We start from the raw sequence: 21807 nt of genomic DNA, 5'->3' as shown, positions 1-21807 counted from the left end.
TAAACAAACAGCTTATACGAATATCTAATTAGGTCCAGTAAATTTGGACACTTAAAGAGCAACATGCAGGTTGAATTTATAACTGAATTAATACTTTATATTGTCTGCAGAGGTCTTTTAAAAACACATATGTAGAAATTACTAATGAAATCTCATTTGATGTAGAGATTTTGATGAAAATGTGCTAGGCTCTGGAATACGCCTTTCCCGCTTTCAACGCGTCATATGACGTAGGGCGAGGCAAACAAAAGAGCTCGCGGTCAGCTGCTCTCATTGTGGGTGTTGATGTAGTTAGAGCAGTAGTGAGAGACAGAAAGTTTTAGAGAAGCCATAATGGTAAATTATTGTGTTTGTGCTGGTTGCACGAAAAAACAGCATATTTATGTATTAATGACATTCCATTAAATAATGCAATATCAAACTAAGTGGCATCAGCAAACAAATAATGCTAGAGTTATTTTCAGGACTAACTTCACCTTAATTAGTCATTTCTGACATTACATTCTCATATGTTTACCAAGGTACTTCTTATTGATTAATCTTACTTGCATTATTATTTTTTTCTAACGATATCTAATGCAATCAAATGTATAAATTTGTATATTTGGCTTAACACCCCGTCTACACTGGATGAAAGCAATGTCGTGCTGCATTGAAACTTCTTGTGTTGAAGTGAATGTTCTAAACCGTTTATTTGTCTTGTTACCAGTAGTAGTGCCAGCACGTGCAGTGCAAAATAGAATGGGGCATCCATTACAGTCAGTGTGATATCTAAATATAAGGGTAAGACCGAGGTTACAATAAAAACTCAATGCAAACTGGTTATAGGCTCTACCTGAGTCTGGTGAATGAGGGAGAATCTCTTGCAGTGGTAAGGCAAAGCTGAGATGCATGTGTTTAAAAACTTGGTCCAGTGTAGTATGGAACAAGCCACTACTGCAGTCTGACCACAGAGACATCAGCAACGGCTGCTCCGCTAATCCAGGCAGCACTGTTAAACATACCAAGACACGTGGGAGCATCAACAGAGTGCTTTAATGGTGCACTCAGTAATTGTTTTCCTCATATAAAACTTTTACATCTAAAGAAATTAATAGTAATTTTGAAACATGTGTAAGAAATTAGGACCACTCATGTGGGTTGAGGACTATCAGTTACCTTATAAAAGCTATTTTATTCTACATGGGGCTGAGGTGCCCTCATGGGGGCTACCATGTCAGCATCACTTGACCAGTTGCATACTACTCGCTTAATCTAAGTAACTGCCCATTTATTGGACACTTTGATTCATGGAGTAAATTCATCATGGCTTACAGTGAATTTTTCCACTGACATTGGTAACTGAAAACTACTGCGTTTGAATGATGCAGCTTCCAGGCCACTAGGTGTCAGTGTAAGCCATCCTTCAAAAAAGTGCACTTTTAATATTATACGTTATATTGCTATAATATGTTCAAGCATATCCCACATAATTTAAAACAAAACATTATCTGATAATATCTATCACTACTACCATGGTAGCACCACATAACTTGTTCTGAAATTTATTTTTATCTTTTGGACAAAAATACTATGTTTTAAAAACATATTTTTAAAAAGCTATATGAAAGTAAATATAAGTCAAAATGAGTCCAAGCTGATGAAACTTAATGTGTGTATAAAAGCAAATACTAGGATGTACTAACCATCAGATGCTGTGGTAAAGCTGCCTGATCTTTCAAAGTTTTTCTCACTGAGCTCCTCCAATAGGAGTGTTTGGGTAGCCAATTTGTGCAAGTATGCCTTATGCTGCGATGAGCTTCCTCCAGAGTTCAACAACTACATCCCAAACACAGAGAAACTTTAGTTGTTTAATGCAAAAATATGCAATAATACTCCTAAACAAACAAGCAAAGAAAGCGCATATTACAGAGTTTGTCTGAGATACAAAGAGGGAGGAGGAAAGGAAGATGTAGATGATGTAAATAAAGCAGCACCTGAATGAGATGATTGCAGTATTGTAGATGAATAATGATTGCCACGTCTAGGTTCTCATTTCCTGTGGTGAGAGGCAAGGGACTGCCAGCCACACTGTTCCCCACACCGGTGTCCTCTGTTAGGGCTTCACTCAGGTGGCCTCTTGCTTCTGGATGCTGGCCTGGCCTGTTGGACGCATAAGATAAACAGTCACCACCAGAGGGCGCTACAAAACACAATAACGTTCCCAGAGGCCAAATGTAGAAATACTGTACATTCCAGATTTTGTTAAACTGTCCATCACTGTGATGTCCATCTATAAAACCAGCAATCATGAACTTTCATGTATTTAAAGGTGCTCTCAGTAATTTTTTTTCTCATTAAATAAGTTTAACACCTAAAAGACATGAATTGTAATTTTGTAGGATATGTAGAAAATCATGACCACTCACATTAAGATGACGACTCCAGTCATATCAGTAACCTTTAAAAGCTGTTTTATTCTACATGGAGAGGGTCTGTACATGGGGGCTGCCACTTTATAAATCACATGACCAGCTGAATACTACTCGCTTAATCTCAGTAACCATCCTGTTATTTGACACTTTCACTCTTAAGATTAAATTAATCATTGATGACTGAAAACAAAATTTCTATAATGGCATTTGAAACGAAAACCTATTGATTTTAAATGATGTTGCATCCAAGCCACTAGGTGTCAATGTATGTCCAAGATGACAAAGACAAAAAGTTACTGAGTGCACCTTTTATGTTATCTGTTTGGAACAGTGCGCATAGACAGTTCAGAGGGTTACTTCTGAAATGTATCCCACTACAGATTACAGAATACATGCAGTAAAATGTAATTTATAATGTATTCCATTAGATTACTCAAGGTTAGTAACATATTCTAAATATTTTGGATTTTTTCTTCAGCACTGGTAGATATTTGCACTTGTTTTGACTATAAAAACTCTGCCAGTACAGTAAGACAAAATACACATGTTAAAAATACATTCTCTGAAAAAACATAAATATCTTATGCAGTGTTGTTTCTAAAACAAGATAAATTAAAACAGATCTTGTTTTAAGGATTTTTAGATATTTTTACAGGAAAACAATACAAAAATTATTATCAAGAATAAGATTTTTGCCCTAATATCAAATGTCTTACTAGAAAAAGGAAATTATAATCCAACATGAATTTATGATCGTGCCTGGTAACATGTGCATGTAAAATGGCCAGAAATAGCATTTTGTACACAAGGTTTATTTCCATTTCTTCTGCTCCAAACGTACTTCTCTGTCTGCTCGTATGAATGTAAAACATCATAAGAAAGTGTTTCACCGCTGTTCAAATGCACTTTGGATCACATCATTTATATGTATAAATGTTTTCCATCTGAAACGACTAAATATTAAATGAAACAAATGACACTAAAATGCAAAGTAATCTCTTCAGTAATCAAAATAATTTTTGAATGTACCTGCATCCCAATACTTATATTTTGTATTTTAAATCCCATCACATGTATTCCGTTAATCGCAAATCCTGCAAATAGGTCAAAGGGTGTAAAGTTCAACCCACCCGATTCTCTCTGACTCCATGTCAAAGAAGACCGATCGTGAGAGGGTGCCAGCATCATCTCCAGTGTCATCGTCATCAAAGTCGGAGGTGTTGAGGAAGTCGAAGCTTTCCAGAGCGCTCTCCACAGTCAAACTGAGACTTGATGAACGACTCCTATGGGCAGGCGCCCGACACTGAGGAGAGACATGTATGTGGTGAGGACATTATAATGACCCCACACACTCTGGCCATTCACGTTATAAGTTCCTTGTTCGAGACCAATGGGTTTAAGTGGACAATTTATCCATCCAAAAAACTAATTTTTCAGTCCTCCTGCACCCACTTGTCTACCTTTACGCTGTTCTGTAGTTCCAGCCAGCTCTTTGTTTACAAAGTACTTTCGTCAGTTCAAGTACCACTTGAAGTTTATCATCAAAATATACTGCATGTAGAGCCGATATTAGCCTTTCACCAGTATATTGGTCTTTGCGTATATTCTACCAATATGTGCAGATATGAAAATTTTTATTCATAACATACAATTCAGAAAACAATGCTTTAGAATTTCATTACGTAGTTTATCCAGCAGAGCGTGCTCCGACTCCATTGTTTACAGAACTGAGCTGAGGGTGGCTCTGAAAACAGGGTGGACTCAAGCCGTGTCTTCGCGGTAAGTTGCTAACTCATTTGTGAAATAAATACTGGAAAGTTAATAAACAATGACCCCATCATTTTCCCTTTTCAATATAACTAATATAATGTTAACTCTGTCCCTGACAACAATGTCACTCATGTTTATCACATCTGTTTGCTATGTTAGCCAGCTATAGTTTGCCAGTGCAGTTGATAGTGTAGCAGATTGAAAGGTAAACATCAGAGCATCTTTTTGCAGCTCAGCAGCCAATGGTGCGGTTGTGGATTGTATTGATTTCACGCTACGCTGTTACCTAGTTGGTGAGAAGCAATGCTGGTCCATCTTTTACTCTCTGTGACAACAAGCTTATAGCTAACTAGCGAACCATGTAGCTACTTTCATACCTTGTCAGCTGAGTGGAAGTTAATGTGTAAAGTAAACATGTATTCACCAAACTGTTTTGTTCAGGATTCACAGTTTGGTACCCCCTTCAACCGAACAATTCCAGTCATTGCATTTACAAAATGTAATATTTAAAAGTGTGGTTTTACACCGTTGAAAATTTCCCCTGAACTTGTATAGCAGAATCTGGTGTAACACCGCTGCCGCTGTTTATATCTTGACTTGGGAGGTGTAAATGCTTCTTGTTTTACAACCTGCCCCTAATTGACTGTATTAAAATAGTCAACATTTGACTGATACTAAACAGTAATACTGATGTTTATTTAGCTATTTATTTTATTTTTATTATCTCAGTGTTCATTTCTAGAATTTGTTGACAATGTATAATAATAATAATAATAATAATAATAATAATAATGTAAAATATTCTTTGATAAAATTTTAAAGTTTAAGAAAGCAGCCTTCTGAGTATCTTTGCATAGTCATATTGGTGCAAAACAGGTGAACAATCCACATAAAAAAGGTCTGTTTTTATTCCAGCTCAAAAGTTAACTATATCGGCCACAATATCGGTAATCTGTGAATTTCCCTTAAAATAGATATCAGTATCGGTCTCAAAAATCCCATAATGGCCAGGCTCTACGTAACTATATGTAATCAACACCAGTTCTCCTCCATATTGCGTTTAAATAAATCAAAAATTGTAGACAGGGTTCCCAGTCATGGAAACCCTGGAAATTCCATTGAATTTCAATAATTGTGTTTTCCAGGCCTTGAAAAGTAAATGGAAATTAACAAAAGTTTAAAGATCCCGTGAAATCAAAATGAAAGTTTTGCTGCTTTTCATCTATATCTATTGGCTTTAAAAGGTCATCTATATTGCTAGTGCACATCTAAACATTGACAAAATGTGTTTTCCGAAGATATTAGCATTTAAAATCTGCAGTTTCTCTTCAACCAAATGGCTCAAACAATTTTATGACTCATTCTGCACTTCAGACTTTCATCAGACTTTTTCAAACGAAAACGCACCCTCCCTTTACAACATTTCAGCGTGTCTGTCTGTGTTCTAACTGCTGCTGATCATGCCCATTCAGGGCACTTTGAAGGGAGCAAACCATGAATTATGGTCGTTCCAATCTGATTTCTGATAAGAATCTCTTAAAATAATGAGTTCTAACTGATCATTATCACCTTTCACCCCTCTGAAAATCTCAGTGAACGCACAAACCGTATACCCGGGCCATTACTCACTTTGAGCAGGTCTTCAAGCCTCATAACCTCCTGCTCCAAGTCCTGGAGCTCCCCACAGCGCTGGCCCAAGCTCTCCAGCCGCAGGAGCAGGGATTGAATGGCCTCCTCCAGGTTGTTCTCCAGGAAAGCCCTGCTGCCCTCTCCGGCCCAGCTCAGAGCTCCAGTCTCGGTAGTATGTCAGACGAGGTCAGCCTCCTCACCAGCTGCCTGGTCAGACTGCCTTCCTCCCCATCCAGCTCCACTGGCTTCAGCTCCAAGGCTTCATCGGGCACGTTGGGCTCCAGGAACACCACATTCTCTGGTCCCAAAGCAGATAGCTGACTCTCACAGCACAGAGAGATGGCTCCGGAGCCTGTGACAAGGCCCTGACCCTCAACCGGATCCCACTCCAGGTCTGCATCACTGGCACTGGCCACATTGGCACTCATGCAGCAGCTCTCTTCTGCTTCCTCACCACCCTCTTCCTGAAGCGGATTCTCAGAGGTGGGACTCTGCTCAGAACGCGGGTCTGTCTCAGGGGGCGTGACAGTGATCTCAGGGTTTGAATGGATAGGGGCGGGGCTTGAGGTGGATGTGTCTGAGAAGCTGAAAGACAGGTGTTTGCACTCAGCGACATCACAACCTTCGTTTTCAAAGACGTCATCAGGTAAAGTGGACTATGTGACGAAAAGAGAAAAAACAAGATAACAAAAAGGAAGGTAAATATTGACTCAAATATTGTTTCTGTAGTTTCAGTTGACTAAAGATGCGTGCAACATTTCTGGTCCTAAAGATTTCACTGCAACACACTAAAGAGTAAGAGAGGAATTAAAGACCTTATGAAATGATTGGATAAATGCAATTTTTCAAATTAACTATTGTAAAAAGAAATTGCGACTGTAAATTTTACATTTATATATCAGCTAAAAGTTTTTGTTTTTCAACTATGAGGAGTATGCAAGCATATCGATGAGCTCAACGCTTATAAAACATGGACTGATAGCCAGAAAACTCACATTTTTATTGGGGACGCACCAATGTATCAGCCAGTATTTAACGGCCAATTAACCAAACAAATCTGTCTTAAGCATGAAAATGAAGAAAATCTGAAAAAGCATGTGCAATATGCATAATATGAATTTGTAATATTTATAATATGTCAAATGTTTGAACTGCAAAAATAGAAATGCAAAAATAACGTTTCCCCCACATCAATCGTCATGTCATATTTATTAATTTTTATGGAGCAAAGCACCAAAGGTGCTGGAATCCTATTGTTTTTGTACTGATTTTCTGATTCTTCTAAACCGTAAGGGAAAAAGTCACCAAACTTGGCAGGATGGCCCCACCCCCTCTCTGCAACTATATCTCTGCAACTCTGAAAATATTCCCCCCCCCCCGATTCCTTGAGCCACGACCTACATATCTCCAACATTTTCACCGGTGGTGCTATAATAAACTAATTTGTGTTTTTACTCATTTTTCTTAACTTCTTAAATCCTTCAGTGCCCTCCCCCAATCATATGGTCACATGGATTTCCATTTCCGCATGCAAACTTTTCAACCACTTCTTCGAACTCCTCCTAGGCCGTTTCCTCAGTTCACATGGAATTAAGTGTACATCATTAAGTGTACATGACAAAAATTATCAAAATAATTTTGATTCATTAAATGATCTGCACTTATATAGTACTTTTTTAACCGTAGCGGTTTTCAAAGTGCTTTACACTGTGTACTCATTCACACATACACAAATGATGGCAGAGCTGGAATGCAAGGCGCTAGCCTGCCATTGGGAGCAACTTGGGGTTCAGTGTCTTGCCCAAGGACACTTTGGCATGTGGAGTCCTCTGGGACCGGAATCGAACCACCAACCCTGCAATTAGTGGCCAGCCCGCTCTACCACCTGAACCACAGCTGCCCCCGAATTAAGTAGTTCGGAAGATATTAGCAAATAAGTTTATGGGTGTGGCCTATAATTACTAATTTGCCTGTATCTTATGAGCAAAAACTTCAAGGCAACATTCTGAGGTCACATGCAAAATGTAATCAATGTTTGATGCTAGGGGGTGCTATGATTTAAGAAAACCCTATTTGTGCAGCTGTGATTAAGGCAGTTAGGGTTCCACAGCATCTTTTCTATCAAATCTGATTTTTTATTTATTTTTTCCTCCATATGTGCTTGGCCCCAAATAATTCCCACTTGTGGCTTTATTTTGACCTTGCATTTAGCTTTCATTGTGGCTCTCTTCAAATTTTGGCCTGTCATGTGTTTAACAGATCCAATCCATGTTTAATGGAAATTATTTATTGTTGGAACATTAATATAGCTTTTGTAACTCAATTACATTTTTTAAAGCTAAGTTAAAGTAAATTCATTATCTCAGTATGATAAGTAATGTGTCTGAGTCTATCCTTACTAATTTAGTGAAATCAAGATGTGTGTGTGTTTGTACAGAAGTGAGAATAAATAGGTGAGGAGGTGGGTGAATACCTGTAATGTGTAATGATAAAAACACAACATGCTATCAAGAAAAATAAGCAAAATGGAATGTCTACACACTAACACACACACACACACAAACGCTCACTCAGAATGGAAAGGCACACAGTGACCTGACTCACAAAGACTTCCAAACTGGACCTTGAGCGAGGTGCAGCTAGATCACCAATAGAGTGGCTACGTCTCAGTTTCTCTATGAGCGTCTCTCTGAGCGTGTGCAAGAACGAAAGACGCTGACCATCCCACCGCCGAGGCTGGCACTTGTTTTACATCAATACACATGTAGCAGCCATGATGGACAAGGTGGCACAGGGTGGTTACAGTTAGACACAATAGTGTGGATTAGGCACAAGCATTCACACGCAAGCTGCAAGCAAAATGGTACATAGTGAATCCAGATCAGCTACTCTGGGGTCAATAGGGTTAGGGTTGGGTTAATACTGAGGTGTTAGGGTGTGGATTGTGTGTAATTTGTCTGTGAAAGTGTGTAAGGATCCAAAAGTATTTGTGGCATAATTTTGATTTTTGAGCTGTAAAGTTGCATGGACAGAGCAGGAAGTGCAGTAAATAAAATCCCCCAGGGTAACAGAACAGATCTAGCTGAAATACAATATTGTATACATTTTTGTAAACATTCAGACAGTGTGACATGGCACAATACTTCATTACATAATAAAATAAATGGACACTTATTAAAAAAATTAAATACGGTATATCGGTTTGAAATTGTATGAGCTAAATCCTGAAGCAGCGCACAAATATTCTGGCCAATGAAGGGACAGCATGCTCACATTTTATTTACAAAGTTTTGGTCCGTTTTGAAATGTTGCCTTGTGCAAACTCAACCAAGGAGAAAATGCAACATTGTAGGGTATTAGCCCCTGTTTCAGAACAAATCAAATGAGCTACAGGTATGAAAACCTCTTAATGTTTACAGATTGGCCCCATTCACTTCCACTGTAAGTGCCTCAATGTAACCACGATTTTTGATGTATAAGAAAAGGAAGGATTTTTGTAGTAATCAACATCATGCGAAAAATGCAGTTGATTGAGCATAACTTGTATAGAACCCTGAATATTCCTTTAAGTATATGTGAAATTGGATGCAGTGTTTGAAGGTCCTCTATCTGGTATTGGGCCTTCTGAATGCCAATGTGTCACTAGAAAAAGTTAATTAATTCAGTAAGTAAACAAATCCTGTCTTCTAGCCAAGAAAAGAACTGGATTCTGTTGATGGGCACTCACAAAGAAAGAGGTGTCCTGGAAAGTGGGTGTCTCAGGTGTGCCTTGGCTGTACACAGACACTCGTCTCTGCAGGGCGGTGGCTTTGCTCACATTTCCTGAGGACAGGGTCAGATCCTCCACATCAAATGGACTGCAAGAAAAAGTCAGACATTTGTTCATGTACACCATATAACCTCTACAATTATTATCAAGATAGGAAAATGTGTTTTAAAGTATGTGAAGTGGCCATTAAACAGCATTTTAGTCAGTTATTCAACATCAGTTCCTTGACTGACCAGCAGAGGACAGTGTACATCATCACTATAAATCAACTTTGACTAAACCGGCTGAAACAGCACACTTCTTAATTCATTGTATTACATAATGTCACTTACAACCAGGCAACCTCTAGGTTAAGTTTAATGGTTCCCAAGTCATTGACGTCTACAGCTACCACCTGAGGCATAGCGGTGAACAGGTCCTTGGTTTCACAGATCACACTACCCACTAGGATGTTAGTGGCCAACCCCTTTAACTCTGTCACCTAATTGATAAATAAAGATAGATCAGAGTTCATAGGTATAATTGTTTTATCTTGTCATCAAGAATGTACCCAAATATTCAAGATTGGGAGAGACCAAATGTTAAAGTTAAGAAACAATTAACATTGGGACTCATTTGTGTAAGTAAAGTGGACAGTGTTGTGACTGAACTCCAGCCCACCTTGATGTTGATAAGGTCTGTGATGAGGGGCATAAAGATCATCTCCTCCCCATCCCAACTCTGCTTGGAGTTTGCTTCGATCTTCCCCTTCAGTTTCCATCGCTGTCTGCCATATCGCATGAAAATCTGCCAGGAGGACAGAACAAACTCATTAATCATTGTGCCACAACAGTAAAAAAAGAATGCTTTCAGTTTTTTGTTTTATACAGTCTTACAAAATCTATCTAATTGGTTTGCAAGGGTGTACATGCTTGTGGAACAAAAGAGAAAATAAGTTACTAGGAGAACTGTTATTACTGACGTCCTTCAAGTACGGCAGACAATTACTACAAGAAAGATGCATCCATTTGACGTTATTACTGGAAGAAAAATGCACCGTTTTAATGAAGCTTTGGATCAAATAGCCAGAATTTCCAAACAACTCACCTCATACTGGTCACCGGAACAAAGCCTGGCGAAGCCAGCCAATCCTGAGATGGGAAGCACAGGGGGAAAAAGTTTGTTTTTGTATGAGTTAGTTAATGAAATCCAATAAAAATGTTTTTTATAGATTTTCCTAGGGCTGTCAATTTAATGTGTAAAGTTAGTGTGATTAACTAATGGCCCCGACATTTACGAATTTGCGTACGATGTATGTAATAAGGAATGTTCCTATTATCAGGGCAATTTAAGCTTGATGTACCACCTTGATGAAGTAGGGGGCAGTTAGCGCTTCACCTATACAGGCAAACACTTCAATACACATTTTGTACTGCTGGACCGTGCTGGGATCTCAAGACTTGTTTTTCAAAGTTTTAAACTCCGTTTAACTTGGCACATCATCCTAAAAAAATGATTTTATTGTCTAAGTGTTTTAATTGTCTGTTGCCACAAAATATGTATACAATGTCATGTTTTTAAGTTGTCTGAATTATAATATTTATAATTACTTTAATAATTTCTAAATCACATTAATTTGGGGGGCTTTTGTAGTAAATATTGATATGCGATTAATTTGGTTGATTAATCAGCAAATCATGTAATTAATTTGATTAGAAATCGATTGCCAGCCCTAGTTTTTTACACAAACATTAAAACAAAGAGAATTCATACAGAACTCCAATACCTTTCATTTTGATATGAAACTCTCCCAGCAGGTTCTCCAGCTCGCCCTCAAAAGTGCTCATGTTCTGAGTTGAAAAGAACAGACATTTACGAGCTAAAGAAATATTACCTCCACTTTAAACTCTGAAGACCTGAACACAATCACTGATTTTCCAAAGACTCTATTGAGAAATGGTCCTGAAAAGTTAAGGAATTAAATACAGAAGCTACATTCACACAGTTAAGTGTTTGGGATTGACAACCATATTTACTAACAAGTGTGACTCAATTTGCCACAGTGGATTGAACACGGTGCAATGGCAATAGCCCATTTTCAGCCAAAGTAGTAAAATAATAGTATAAATGAATGAAAGTTGGCAGGAATACAGTAGATCACTTCATAAGTTAAATGGCATGGCAACTAACCAAACTTGCACTCAAAATTCAGTTGTGACTCCTGAAAATGGCATTTTTTTTTCATAACAGAACTGTCTCTTCATGTCAGGATCCTGATTAGAAGCAAATAAGATGGCTTGCAAATACCCGGATGAGTGGTCTGATACGTGGATGGGTGGTAGTTACTTGGAGATATCGGACCACTAGATTTCACCATTGACCAATCAGAATCGAGTATTCCAGAGAGCCGTGTTTTAAGATCATCATAGAACACTGGTTGCTATATACTTTTTAACATATAGCAGCTTGCAAGACAGTGGATAAACTTTACCCTTGTGTATTGTCTTTGCCCTAACCACGTTTTGCCTTTAAAGAGCAAAACTGGTCATCAGCTGTTTAAATTATAAAAAAAAAAAAAAACATATTTATTAATAAACATATTGCTTTGGAAATTTTGTATGGTACACTGTCATGCCATTGAAGCCATTTTGAACTCAATAAAAAAAGAAACTGTACAAAGATAGCCTTACTTGGCACTACAAACTGGACTCATATCCTGCAACTGTGTGAATGAAGCCAAAATGAAACGGGTAGATCGACAGACATAAGGTATATGGTGTACCTCTGTATACTCTTTATATCTGCGGTTGACCTCAGCCAGGCTCTCACGTGTGCCTTTAGTGGAGGGTGAAGCAGTGAAGGCCTGTTTCATCTTACTGGCTCCATCACGTAACCGCCTTTGAATACAAAATCCCTCATACAGCTCATCAACCTGTGAAAACACACATAGAATTGGCACAGGGAACTCTATTACACAAAAGCAGCACACATATACACATAGCAACGCTCAATAAAGATTGCATAAATGCTACCTTTGATGTCTAAAGCGCTGGCATATTTTATAACAGAACCCCAGGGTGCCCCATTTAGCCCTGAAACGTGGCTTTAACAATCTACTGTAACTTTCAGCAGTACAATGGAGAAGAATACTGTACAGTGTTGAGAAACGAATTTGAACAGCGAATGCACAATGATGTGGCTCAACGGCCCTCAGGACAAGTCCATTCTGTGATGGACGAGCGGCTTTGGAGCGACAGCCTTTATCATGGAAATGCACATTTAGCACATTCACTGAACTCACTGAACACTGGGTGGCTCAAATTAGCTATAATAATCCCACAAATGGTGGAGAGAGAGAGAGAGAGAGAGAGAGAGAGAGAGAGAGAGAGGGGGCAAATGGGGGTGAGGAGATGGACTGCAAGTGACAGAACAACTGAGCTGAAAGGAGCAACTAGAGAAAAATAGAACAAACAGGAAGAGAGATGGAGACAGCAGCTAGTGACTTTCATGATTCTGTGTTTCCTGCACCAATAAAACATATTTTAGCTTTGTGTTGTGTCAACTATGCTGTTGTGCTCAATGACTACATGCAATTAAATTACCACGTGCTTTGTGTTCAATACGTGAAAAAAAAAAAAAAAAAAAAAAAAAAAAAAAAAAAATCGCTCAAATGGTGCATTTCATTTTCATAAATCAGTAAAACTGACTGACGAATCAGAGATATTGGTCTGAATCATGGACTGAGCAACTAGGGCCGTGCACACCGAATGCTTTTGCAATTCTTTTGCTAATAAAAGCTAGACGCAGCACCAACAAACATAGCAAAGGTGTCTCGAGATGCATTTTTTACAGCTGAAATTCTGTTTAACATGACATCTAAAAAACATGGCCTTCCTGCATGACACTGAAAAAAACAGCAAGACATGGCAGAATGCTGTAAGACATCTGTCTAGCGCATGTTTACATAGGAACAAAATTGAAAAACCGCTCAGATGGACACTAAAACATGCTTGGTGTCAACAGCCCCTTTCTTGCCCACTAAGCATTTACTGTTAAGAAAATAAAAACTGAAAGGTTAAAAGAAACTTAAATCAGTTCTTCGACAACATTAGGGTTGAAACTTTGACGTTCTCGACAACACGACAATAAAAAATTGTCGACAAAAAGTTTTGTTGGCGAATAGTCGTTTGATCTCATTTAACGTAACATGAAATCACTTTAAACTAACGATGAGAGCAGCACAGCAGTTTGTGCCTGACTGAGGAGAGGAAAAAAATAGCTCACAGTTCAGATGCACTCTAAACAGCTTCAGGTCATGTAGATAAAAGTATGAGGGAATTATAATGCAAAAATACAAACTAAGTAAATACAGATTAACATATATAAGTTGATATAAGTTGGGGAATAAGTTGAGCTGGAGCTGCCGCATTAAATGCAGTTATATTTCATGCGTTATAGTTTTAATAAAGTTCAACTAATACAGAAGCAGATCATGTAAATAACAACAAACTCTGAAACTGACATTTCTCTGTGCGGTCAGTGCCTCTTCTATGAGTTGCGTGATCAAAGGCGGAGAGTTTGAAACTGCACCCGGCTGATGCACACTCTGACGCGGAGACACTCATCCCTCAAACGCGGATGCTTAATGCAGCTAGATACGCAACTTTATTAAGAAGAGAAGTGAACAAAGGTGAGAGAGGAAAGTCTTCACCCCATTATACACAGCAACAAAATAAGTTGTATTTGTTTTTGTTTTTGGCTTGTTTTCCAATAAAAATATCTAAAACTCCTTTTAAAACAACATACATTTTCTTTAGCAGCTATACTGCAGAAGAAAAAATTGTTATCTGAGAATGTTGAATGTAATATTAAAGCACAAATATTTTTAAATATCTAAAAATCCTTTAAAAAAAAAAAGATGCATTCACCAGCATATAAGATATTTAAACTTTTAGAGAATAGATCTTGAATACACATATACTTTGTCTTTACTGCACTTGCAGAAGTATAACCATGTGAAAAAAATACACTTACTGTATATTTAAGATACATTGTCTTAAGATACAAAGCAAATCTAAATATCTTATACGTTGCTTCAAGTAAATTAATCTTGTTTTAAGGATTTTTAGACAATTTTAAAATGGAAAACAAGACAAAAACACTTTATAACAATAGGATTTTTTGCAGTGAATTTCTTTACTGAATTAAACTTAATAAAAAGATTTTTTTTCCCTTTAGTTCATTGAATGTTATTTAGAGGTATTTTTAAAAGATGATTTTCTCCTCTTTATTTTTAGTAAGCATTTGTAATATAACCATTTAGGCACAAGATGAATAATCAGTTAAGAGCTAATGATTAATCATTGCAATAATCAAAGAATAGTCGAATAATCGTTAGATTAATCGATTATCAAAATTATCGCTAGTTGCATCCTTAGACAACGTGTAGTTAAAGGTGACACACACACACACACACACACACACACACACACACACACATATGTAGATTCCCCTGAAAAGCTTTCAAAACATTGCTCTTTTTGTTTGAGCATCCCAACCAGCCTGACATAGCAACATTGGCTCAACTAATGGCATCAGTTTTGGACGGGACTATCTGTGTTGACCAATGGGAAGTGTTTTTGAAAACCTGTTTTTCATTATCTTTGCAATTCCGTTGATTACATAATTACACACTTCACCTTTAAAGATGCATAATAAATCATATTATAAATACCATTGTAATACATGTTATTTAAAAAAATAAAAATTATATTTTGGAAATACGTATCTTATTTTTGTTTAGCAGGCTGACCAATTTCAGGGTTTTTACTAGTTTCCCACACAGCTGCAGGAAGCCCTGCTGTGATGCCATGATTACGTCGTCTATGTGCTCACTCAAGCTCTTTTCTGCAAGTGTTCTTTGATTCCTTACAATACCGTCCCTATATAAATGTACACATTCTTCTTGTATAGCAAGGGGAAACAAAACATGTCAAGAAGATAAATCAATAGTAAAAATTCAAACACATGCAGCGAAGAGATGCGAAACGTTGATGTGCTGCTTTTATGTCTTTCATTAGAGGGAGAGGGGGAGAAATGGGACAATCTAACCCAATTTGTGTGTGTGGATGGGGTATATTATCTGTGTGTATGATGGATGTTGACGCATCTATTACAATGTGTGGGGGTGGTTAATGATAATTGGCATACACTAGAGAAACAGTTAGCTGTATTGTGCCAGAGTGTGTGTGTGTGTGTGTGTGTGTGTGCGTGTGTGTGCGTTGCACGTGCATACTTCGCTTTAGTTTGGTATCCAAATTGTCCCCAAAAGTGAGCTAAATTTTACAAAACATCCCTTTAAAGACATCATCAATTGCAAAATAATTTGGAATATATTAAATAAATAAAGCAAATATTTGTATTTTTAAAATATTTTGATGTTGGTTTAGGGTTACATCCACACTATTCCATTTATGTCAATGTTGTCCAAAGTATTCATTTATGGACATCGTTTTCGAAAGATTCAATTATCGGTGGAGAATTTTAGAGCAGTTAAAATAAAAAATAAAATTGGAACACCTTGAAGATAATATCATTACAATATTAATATAGTATTATTTTGGGAATAAACTAAAAAATATGAGAATAAACTTGCACAATTATGGAGATTCAGGTTGTAGTATTCCAAGATTAAAGTCATTATGTTTTGAGAATAATGTCGTAATGTTTAGGGAATGATCTCATTATTGGCGTTTTACGAAAACAAAGTCAAAAAGTTTTATAATGAAGTCATAATGCGAGATTAAAGTAGTAATATTTTAAGAAATCAAAATTATGAGAATAAAGAAATGTGAGAATAAAGTTGAAATGTTTAGGAATAATCTCAATATTGGCCTAAAATGAGAAAATCATAAAGTTTATAGAAAAAAGTCAAAATTATTAAAAAGTTGTAGAATTATGAGATTAAAGTCATAATGCAAGATTTCAGTAGTAATATATACATATGAGATTAAAGTTGTAGCATTACGAAAATAAAGTAATGTTACGAGGTAGTATATAATAGTTTTTAATTATAATTATTATTATTTTTAAATAGATGTCAATGGTGTGTTCCAATTTACATAGTTAAGCAAGCGTGTGCTTGTGTGTGTGGAGAGAGTGTCTGGACGGTGGTCCTGTGGGATTAATTACACTGGGAGGAAAGACCCAACCCAAGTCTGGAGAACTCCACCATACACAATTATCTCCCCCGTACCACACACATACACATGCACACATTCACCAATCGCAGCCCTGCTGTGGTACAACAGCTGCCCATTTATTTGGCTCCATAAAATCCCTTGTCTGACTCCTCTCATCTGCCATAGCAGCTAAGCAGCATGGGAAATGAATCACCATGACTGCCCAAAGCCTGCTTCATTCTGTTTTATGATTGTGTGGTCTGATGGGTGAATTTTTATAAGCAGCATTTTGAAAATAAGCCCAAGGAAAAACAACTCTAGCTATCAGTCTTACATTTAAATGAGTCACATCATACATATTTTATCATTTCATTGTTCCCCTGAGGTCCGCTTACAATTTATGTCAATTTTTTTTGTCTGTCCTGACCATTTTCCACCCTCTCTCGCTCTCTCTAAACCTTAAGCGAGTCGCACATCAAATGAGAAGCACCACGCCACATCAAGTAATAGGTAGGACAAGGTACAGGTATTGCACATAGGATGCATCAGTCGAGTGCATAGAGGTGGCAAGTGCAAAATAATAAATCTAGTCACCGTGCACACAAGTTACATTTCAAGGTTTTTCTCTGCATGTAGTCTTAAATAGGCTTTTTTTTTTTAACTGTCAAACCACAAAAACATATCCTTGATAATGAACGTACATTGTGTAGGCTATATGAAATACACATATCCACAATGTATCTTCTAGCCATGGCTAAAGTAAATAATCTAGGTCCCATGACAATGATTTGGGTTGAATTTAACAGAACTATGTAAGCAACAGTATTTTTAGCTGGTGTTGTAGCTGGGCATCATCGATGGACACCAAACAGCAGCACCAGTGTACAACCATTAATTGAAAACAATGGTTTAGTTTTTTTAGGACAGCGTATGTTTTCTGCCTGACACGTCCAGTGTGTTACCCGCTTTAGAGTCAAACCCTTTAAAATGATGCACATATTAAGTAGGAATGTGTTACTGTGTTATTCACAGGGCACTTGCACAAATGTCTTCAGACCAATCCTTAATGACTTCCCAAATTTACCAAAAGGCATACATGGAATGAGTCGATCCAGGAGTGACTCGTGACTAACAGGCTCATGTTAGCCGTTGGTTTCAGCTTGGGCGTTTGGCAAAGCTTTGTGTTTGTTTGAACAGCGTTTATGAAGCCTTTTAGTATAGACAAAGCAGAAAAAAGCATTGAGCCATTACAATCCACTTTCAGCTGACACTATGCCAGTCTTGTATTGCCTCAGTTAAATATTCATGTCCACTCAATGACTGATTGCCATCTCATCTGCTGTGCCCATAGCAATTGTTCTCGGAGGCAGCGCTTGGGGTAACAGACAGCCCTGCGTTCACTGAGCAGTATACCCACTTCTTCTGACGAAGATACTATGGCCTCAATGCAAGTATTTGGCCAATGTAGCATCACTTTCTCAGAGCCAACTCCACTTTTCTAAGCTATTTTTGCAATTACTATTAAGCAACTAGTCTTAAAGTGAATTTTTAGCATATGAAATCAGTTCCCATCAAGTTTGGAGCCACATAAGATTAGCAGAGAGGCTGGCTTTTATTATACATCACTTTTCATTATACTTATACTTACATATATAGTTATACTTTTCATTATAACTGGCCAAGTGAGCTGCCAACCTTTGTTAGAAAATATGGCTGAAGTCGTGGAGAAAGTGAAGGAATTAAGAAAGAAAAGTGTGTATTAATATATTAGCGGTGTGTTTGGAAAGATGATGCACTTAGGGCGTACTGAATGACACACACCCAAAACACATTTCTGCAAATGGTTCTCCCCGCTGGGAGTGTTTTTGATCTACTTGGGCATGAGCTTTTTTCAGTTGACAGCAGCAGTCCAAGGTGTGCATGCATGTGAACAGCTGTTTGGCAGCACTCTGTCCATCACAATTGTGGGGGTTTAGATTAGTCCTACTGAGTCAAATAACAAGCCAGGAGTACACAGCTGGCCCATATAAAGAAAAAACCATAGAAGACACTGCAAATGCACACACACATACAAGCCAAGCATGAATTTCTAATATTATTGCTTATACCAGAAAGGAATACCACCTCAAAATCGTGTGACTTATTTATGAGAGGGTTTCTATTACATTCTCAGATAATGTTTGCCAGATAGATAATAAAATGGGCAAAAACATCCCACAGAATTACATTAAAGGAGGGATCTCAAGCCATATCTATGGCCCAGAATATCATAAGACTTTTTGTGCTATTAAGCAACGACCAGAACTCCTTACCCTGATAGCACACGAAAATCATCCAGACGTCTATTTGATGTCAGTTTACAATTGGAAGACCTGTTTTTTGCTCATATGCAATACGTCTTTAAGACATACATCAATAGGCATCTCTTGGATGTCAATACGACATTCAGCAGATGTCTTTCAGAAGTTTATGATTTATAATGTTTGTATATGTGATCATTTTAAGATGTTTAGCAGATGGCAATTAGATATTAATGCTTTACAGATGAAAAGATTTCAGAGATGTGCGCTATCTGGTAGCAATCCTCTACAATGCCAAAGCAACCAGCCAAAACATGACTCAAATTTACATGTATGATGGGGATATTTTAAAAGGAAGACTAAATAATCTGGCTGGTGAAATATTCTCTAATTTATCAGCTGTGATAAAAGGGATTTAGGCCCTCTACTATAAAATAAAAGGGGGGCAAGAGCCAGATTAAACAGATTAAAACCTCCAGTTCACCCACGTATTTATGGGGGCCAAAGCCAGATCAAAGAGCATAGGGAGAAGAACAGAGAAGAGATGTCCACTCATTCGCACCTCCTCCAACACAAGACAGTTCTGACTATGAGTGTTTGCATGATTTCAGTCAGATTAAAGCTATAATTTGTCCTTTTAAAATGTAATGTAAATGCATTAGTCTGACTAAAATTGTACCAGTCCATTTTTTATAAACGCAACACAAAGCTGAGAAGAGCAACAACAACACAGGGTTAGTTTCATTCAGAAGTGATCATTCCCATGCCATAATCCCTTCAAAGTGAGAATTTGTGAGCTTTAGAAGGATGAAAGCATGTGTGGCTCAAAAATTATATTTATTTGTAAATCATAATTTCAGTAATTTTAATCCCTTCTCCTTTCCCCTTTGCAGTAGAAACGCCTTTCTTTATAAAAAAAACAACTATAAAAACTTTTTTCTGGATCGAACATGGACTAATTTCACAAATTCCATCATAAAATACAATAAATGTGCATATAACAGATGCATACTATGGCCAAGGTTATCATGCAAGCGTTAGCATTAGCACCATGAATGCAGGATGTAAACATTACAAATGGAACATTATCTACTGCACATATCTTACTTTCGATTTTTCGATTTGGTTATAACAGCTTCTTGTCCTTTTCTCATGTGGATTCCAGTCATAGTATGAGGCAGAAAGCATGATTTTATTGAATATGCATCCTGAAGCAAATTACATCTACAGAACTGTTTCAGGTATACAGAAAACCAAGCTATTTCTACCAGTGATCGCAAGGAAATATACACAAACTATATAGTTTTTAATCGTCTATTTATTCATGACATCTCTACTCAGTCTACATGTTATTATAATGCTTAAGCAAAGCAGAGCTCGTACAGTTAGAATCCAGGAGAAAATTGCATTGTCTTCTGCCTTTAGACATCACCATAAACACAAAAGGATAACATACATCTGATCTGCAGCAAAATCAACAGGTGAAGAATGTAAGAAACGCACATGGCTGTAAAGTTTTCCAAGTTTTTGTAACTGTTGCGTGTGCCTCGCTGTTGACAAGCTAGTTAGCTGACTTCTTCAACGCACTACTATGTTGCAAAAGGTCAACTGGAAAACATCTACGTCTCAGCTGACGTCATTTTTCAGAGATTCTATTGCACATAGTGTCATATATACTTGGGAAATTAAGACAGTAGCTCGACAATGCAAAAATCTGTGGTAGTTTGAATATAAATGCCCATTTAATTGTACTCCATGACAGCACAGATACCGGACTGCAGGCTGAGACCTACGAGTCAATATTTCTTTAGTTGTTTGTTTAGTCTCCAATGAGGTCACCTCAGTTCAGATAGAGGGTTAAGTTGGTTCAGATTGAATACTTCGGCAAGATTGAACTTGTCAATGTTGAACTTGCTCAGAGAAGACACTTGCTCAACCAGTAGCAAAATCTTGATGTTGGCATTGCTCAACTTCCTATGGGATAAGGGTAACCTAGGTTTGCCATGATAAAAATGACATGCCATGGGTGAGAGTCTATAGCTCAGTTGATGATGCCCTTTAGGTGAGTGCCACACAACTATAGCAGAGACATAAAATAATGACAGAATCACAGATATTGGTTTTTCAATAACCATCACTGGCCGCTTTATCCATCACTGGCCACTTTATCCACAGCACTTACAGAGACCAGTGTGCTCTGATATTAGTCTGCTGAGTGGTGACTGCATTAAACAAATACCATGGGTTTCATCCTTATATTCAGTAACTTAATTTATCTAACCATGGTCAACTACACAATTAAGGGCTTAAAATAAATGACATTTTGGGCTGTTTCTTACCAAACCCTATTGTATACCTTCAGAAGACTTGGAAAATTATCCACAAGTCGCATGGACTAAATTTATGTAACTATCTAACCTTTAATTTGAGTCACTATCAACTGACATTGTATTGAAATCAGCGAACAGGACATCATTTAAAATATCTCCTTTGTGTTCCGCTGAAGAAAGAATGTCATATGGCTTTAAAAAAATTATGAACTTTCCCTTACTCTCAAAAAAAGAATGCCCGCCGAATTAGCCATGCACACGCTCATTAACAGCCTGGATTTAGCCATCAGAGGCTTGTTCGTCACTCAAGAGATTTGCTTTGACCCAGATCCGGTGTCAATCGCAAACAGCGTAAAGCACAAGGGAAAACAAAACACTTCTGCAAATTATCACAAGTCAGACACAAAATGTTCTTTATAACCCAAAAGAACATAA

General features: G+C 37.5%; 1 protein-coding gene across 1 annotated transcript in view; it reads right to left on the bottom strand.

The window, feature by feature from the left end:
* LOC127651068 (rho family-interacting cell polarization regulator 2-like) overlaps nucleotides 1-21807 on the bottom strand; it is a 97445-nt gene that overhangs the window by 6957 nt on the left and 68681 nt on the right. The window contains 12 exon segments of the mRNA XM_052136774.1: nucleotides 836-991; nucleotides 1686-1818; nucleotides 1977-2142; nucleotides 3545-3717; nucleotides 5814-5980; nucleotides 5983-6469; nucleotides 9541-9670; nucleotides 9915-10063; nucleotides 10243-10368; nucleotides 10669-10712; nucleotides 11348-11411; nucleotides 12344-12493. Of these exon segments, the coding sequence (XP_051992734.1) occupies nucleotides 836-991; nucleotides 1686-1818; nucleotides 1977-2142; nucleotides 3545-3717; nucleotides 5814-5980; nucleotides 5983-6469; nucleotides 9541-9670; nucleotides 9915-10063; nucleotides 10243-10368; nucleotides 10669-10712; nucleotides 11348-11411; nucleotides 12344-12493 (1945 nt within the window).

The sequence above is a fragment of the Xyrauchen texanus genome, chromosome 10 (assembly GCF_025860055.1).
Source record: "Xyrauchen texanus isolate HMW12.3.18 chromosome 10, RBS_HiC_50CHRs, whole genome shotgun sequence".
NCBI classification, from domain to species: Eukaryota; Metazoa; Chordata; class Actinopteri; order Cypriniformes; family Catostomidae; genus Xyrauchen; species Xyrauchen texanus.
This window is presented reverse-complemented; position numbering and strand designations above follow the sequence as displayed.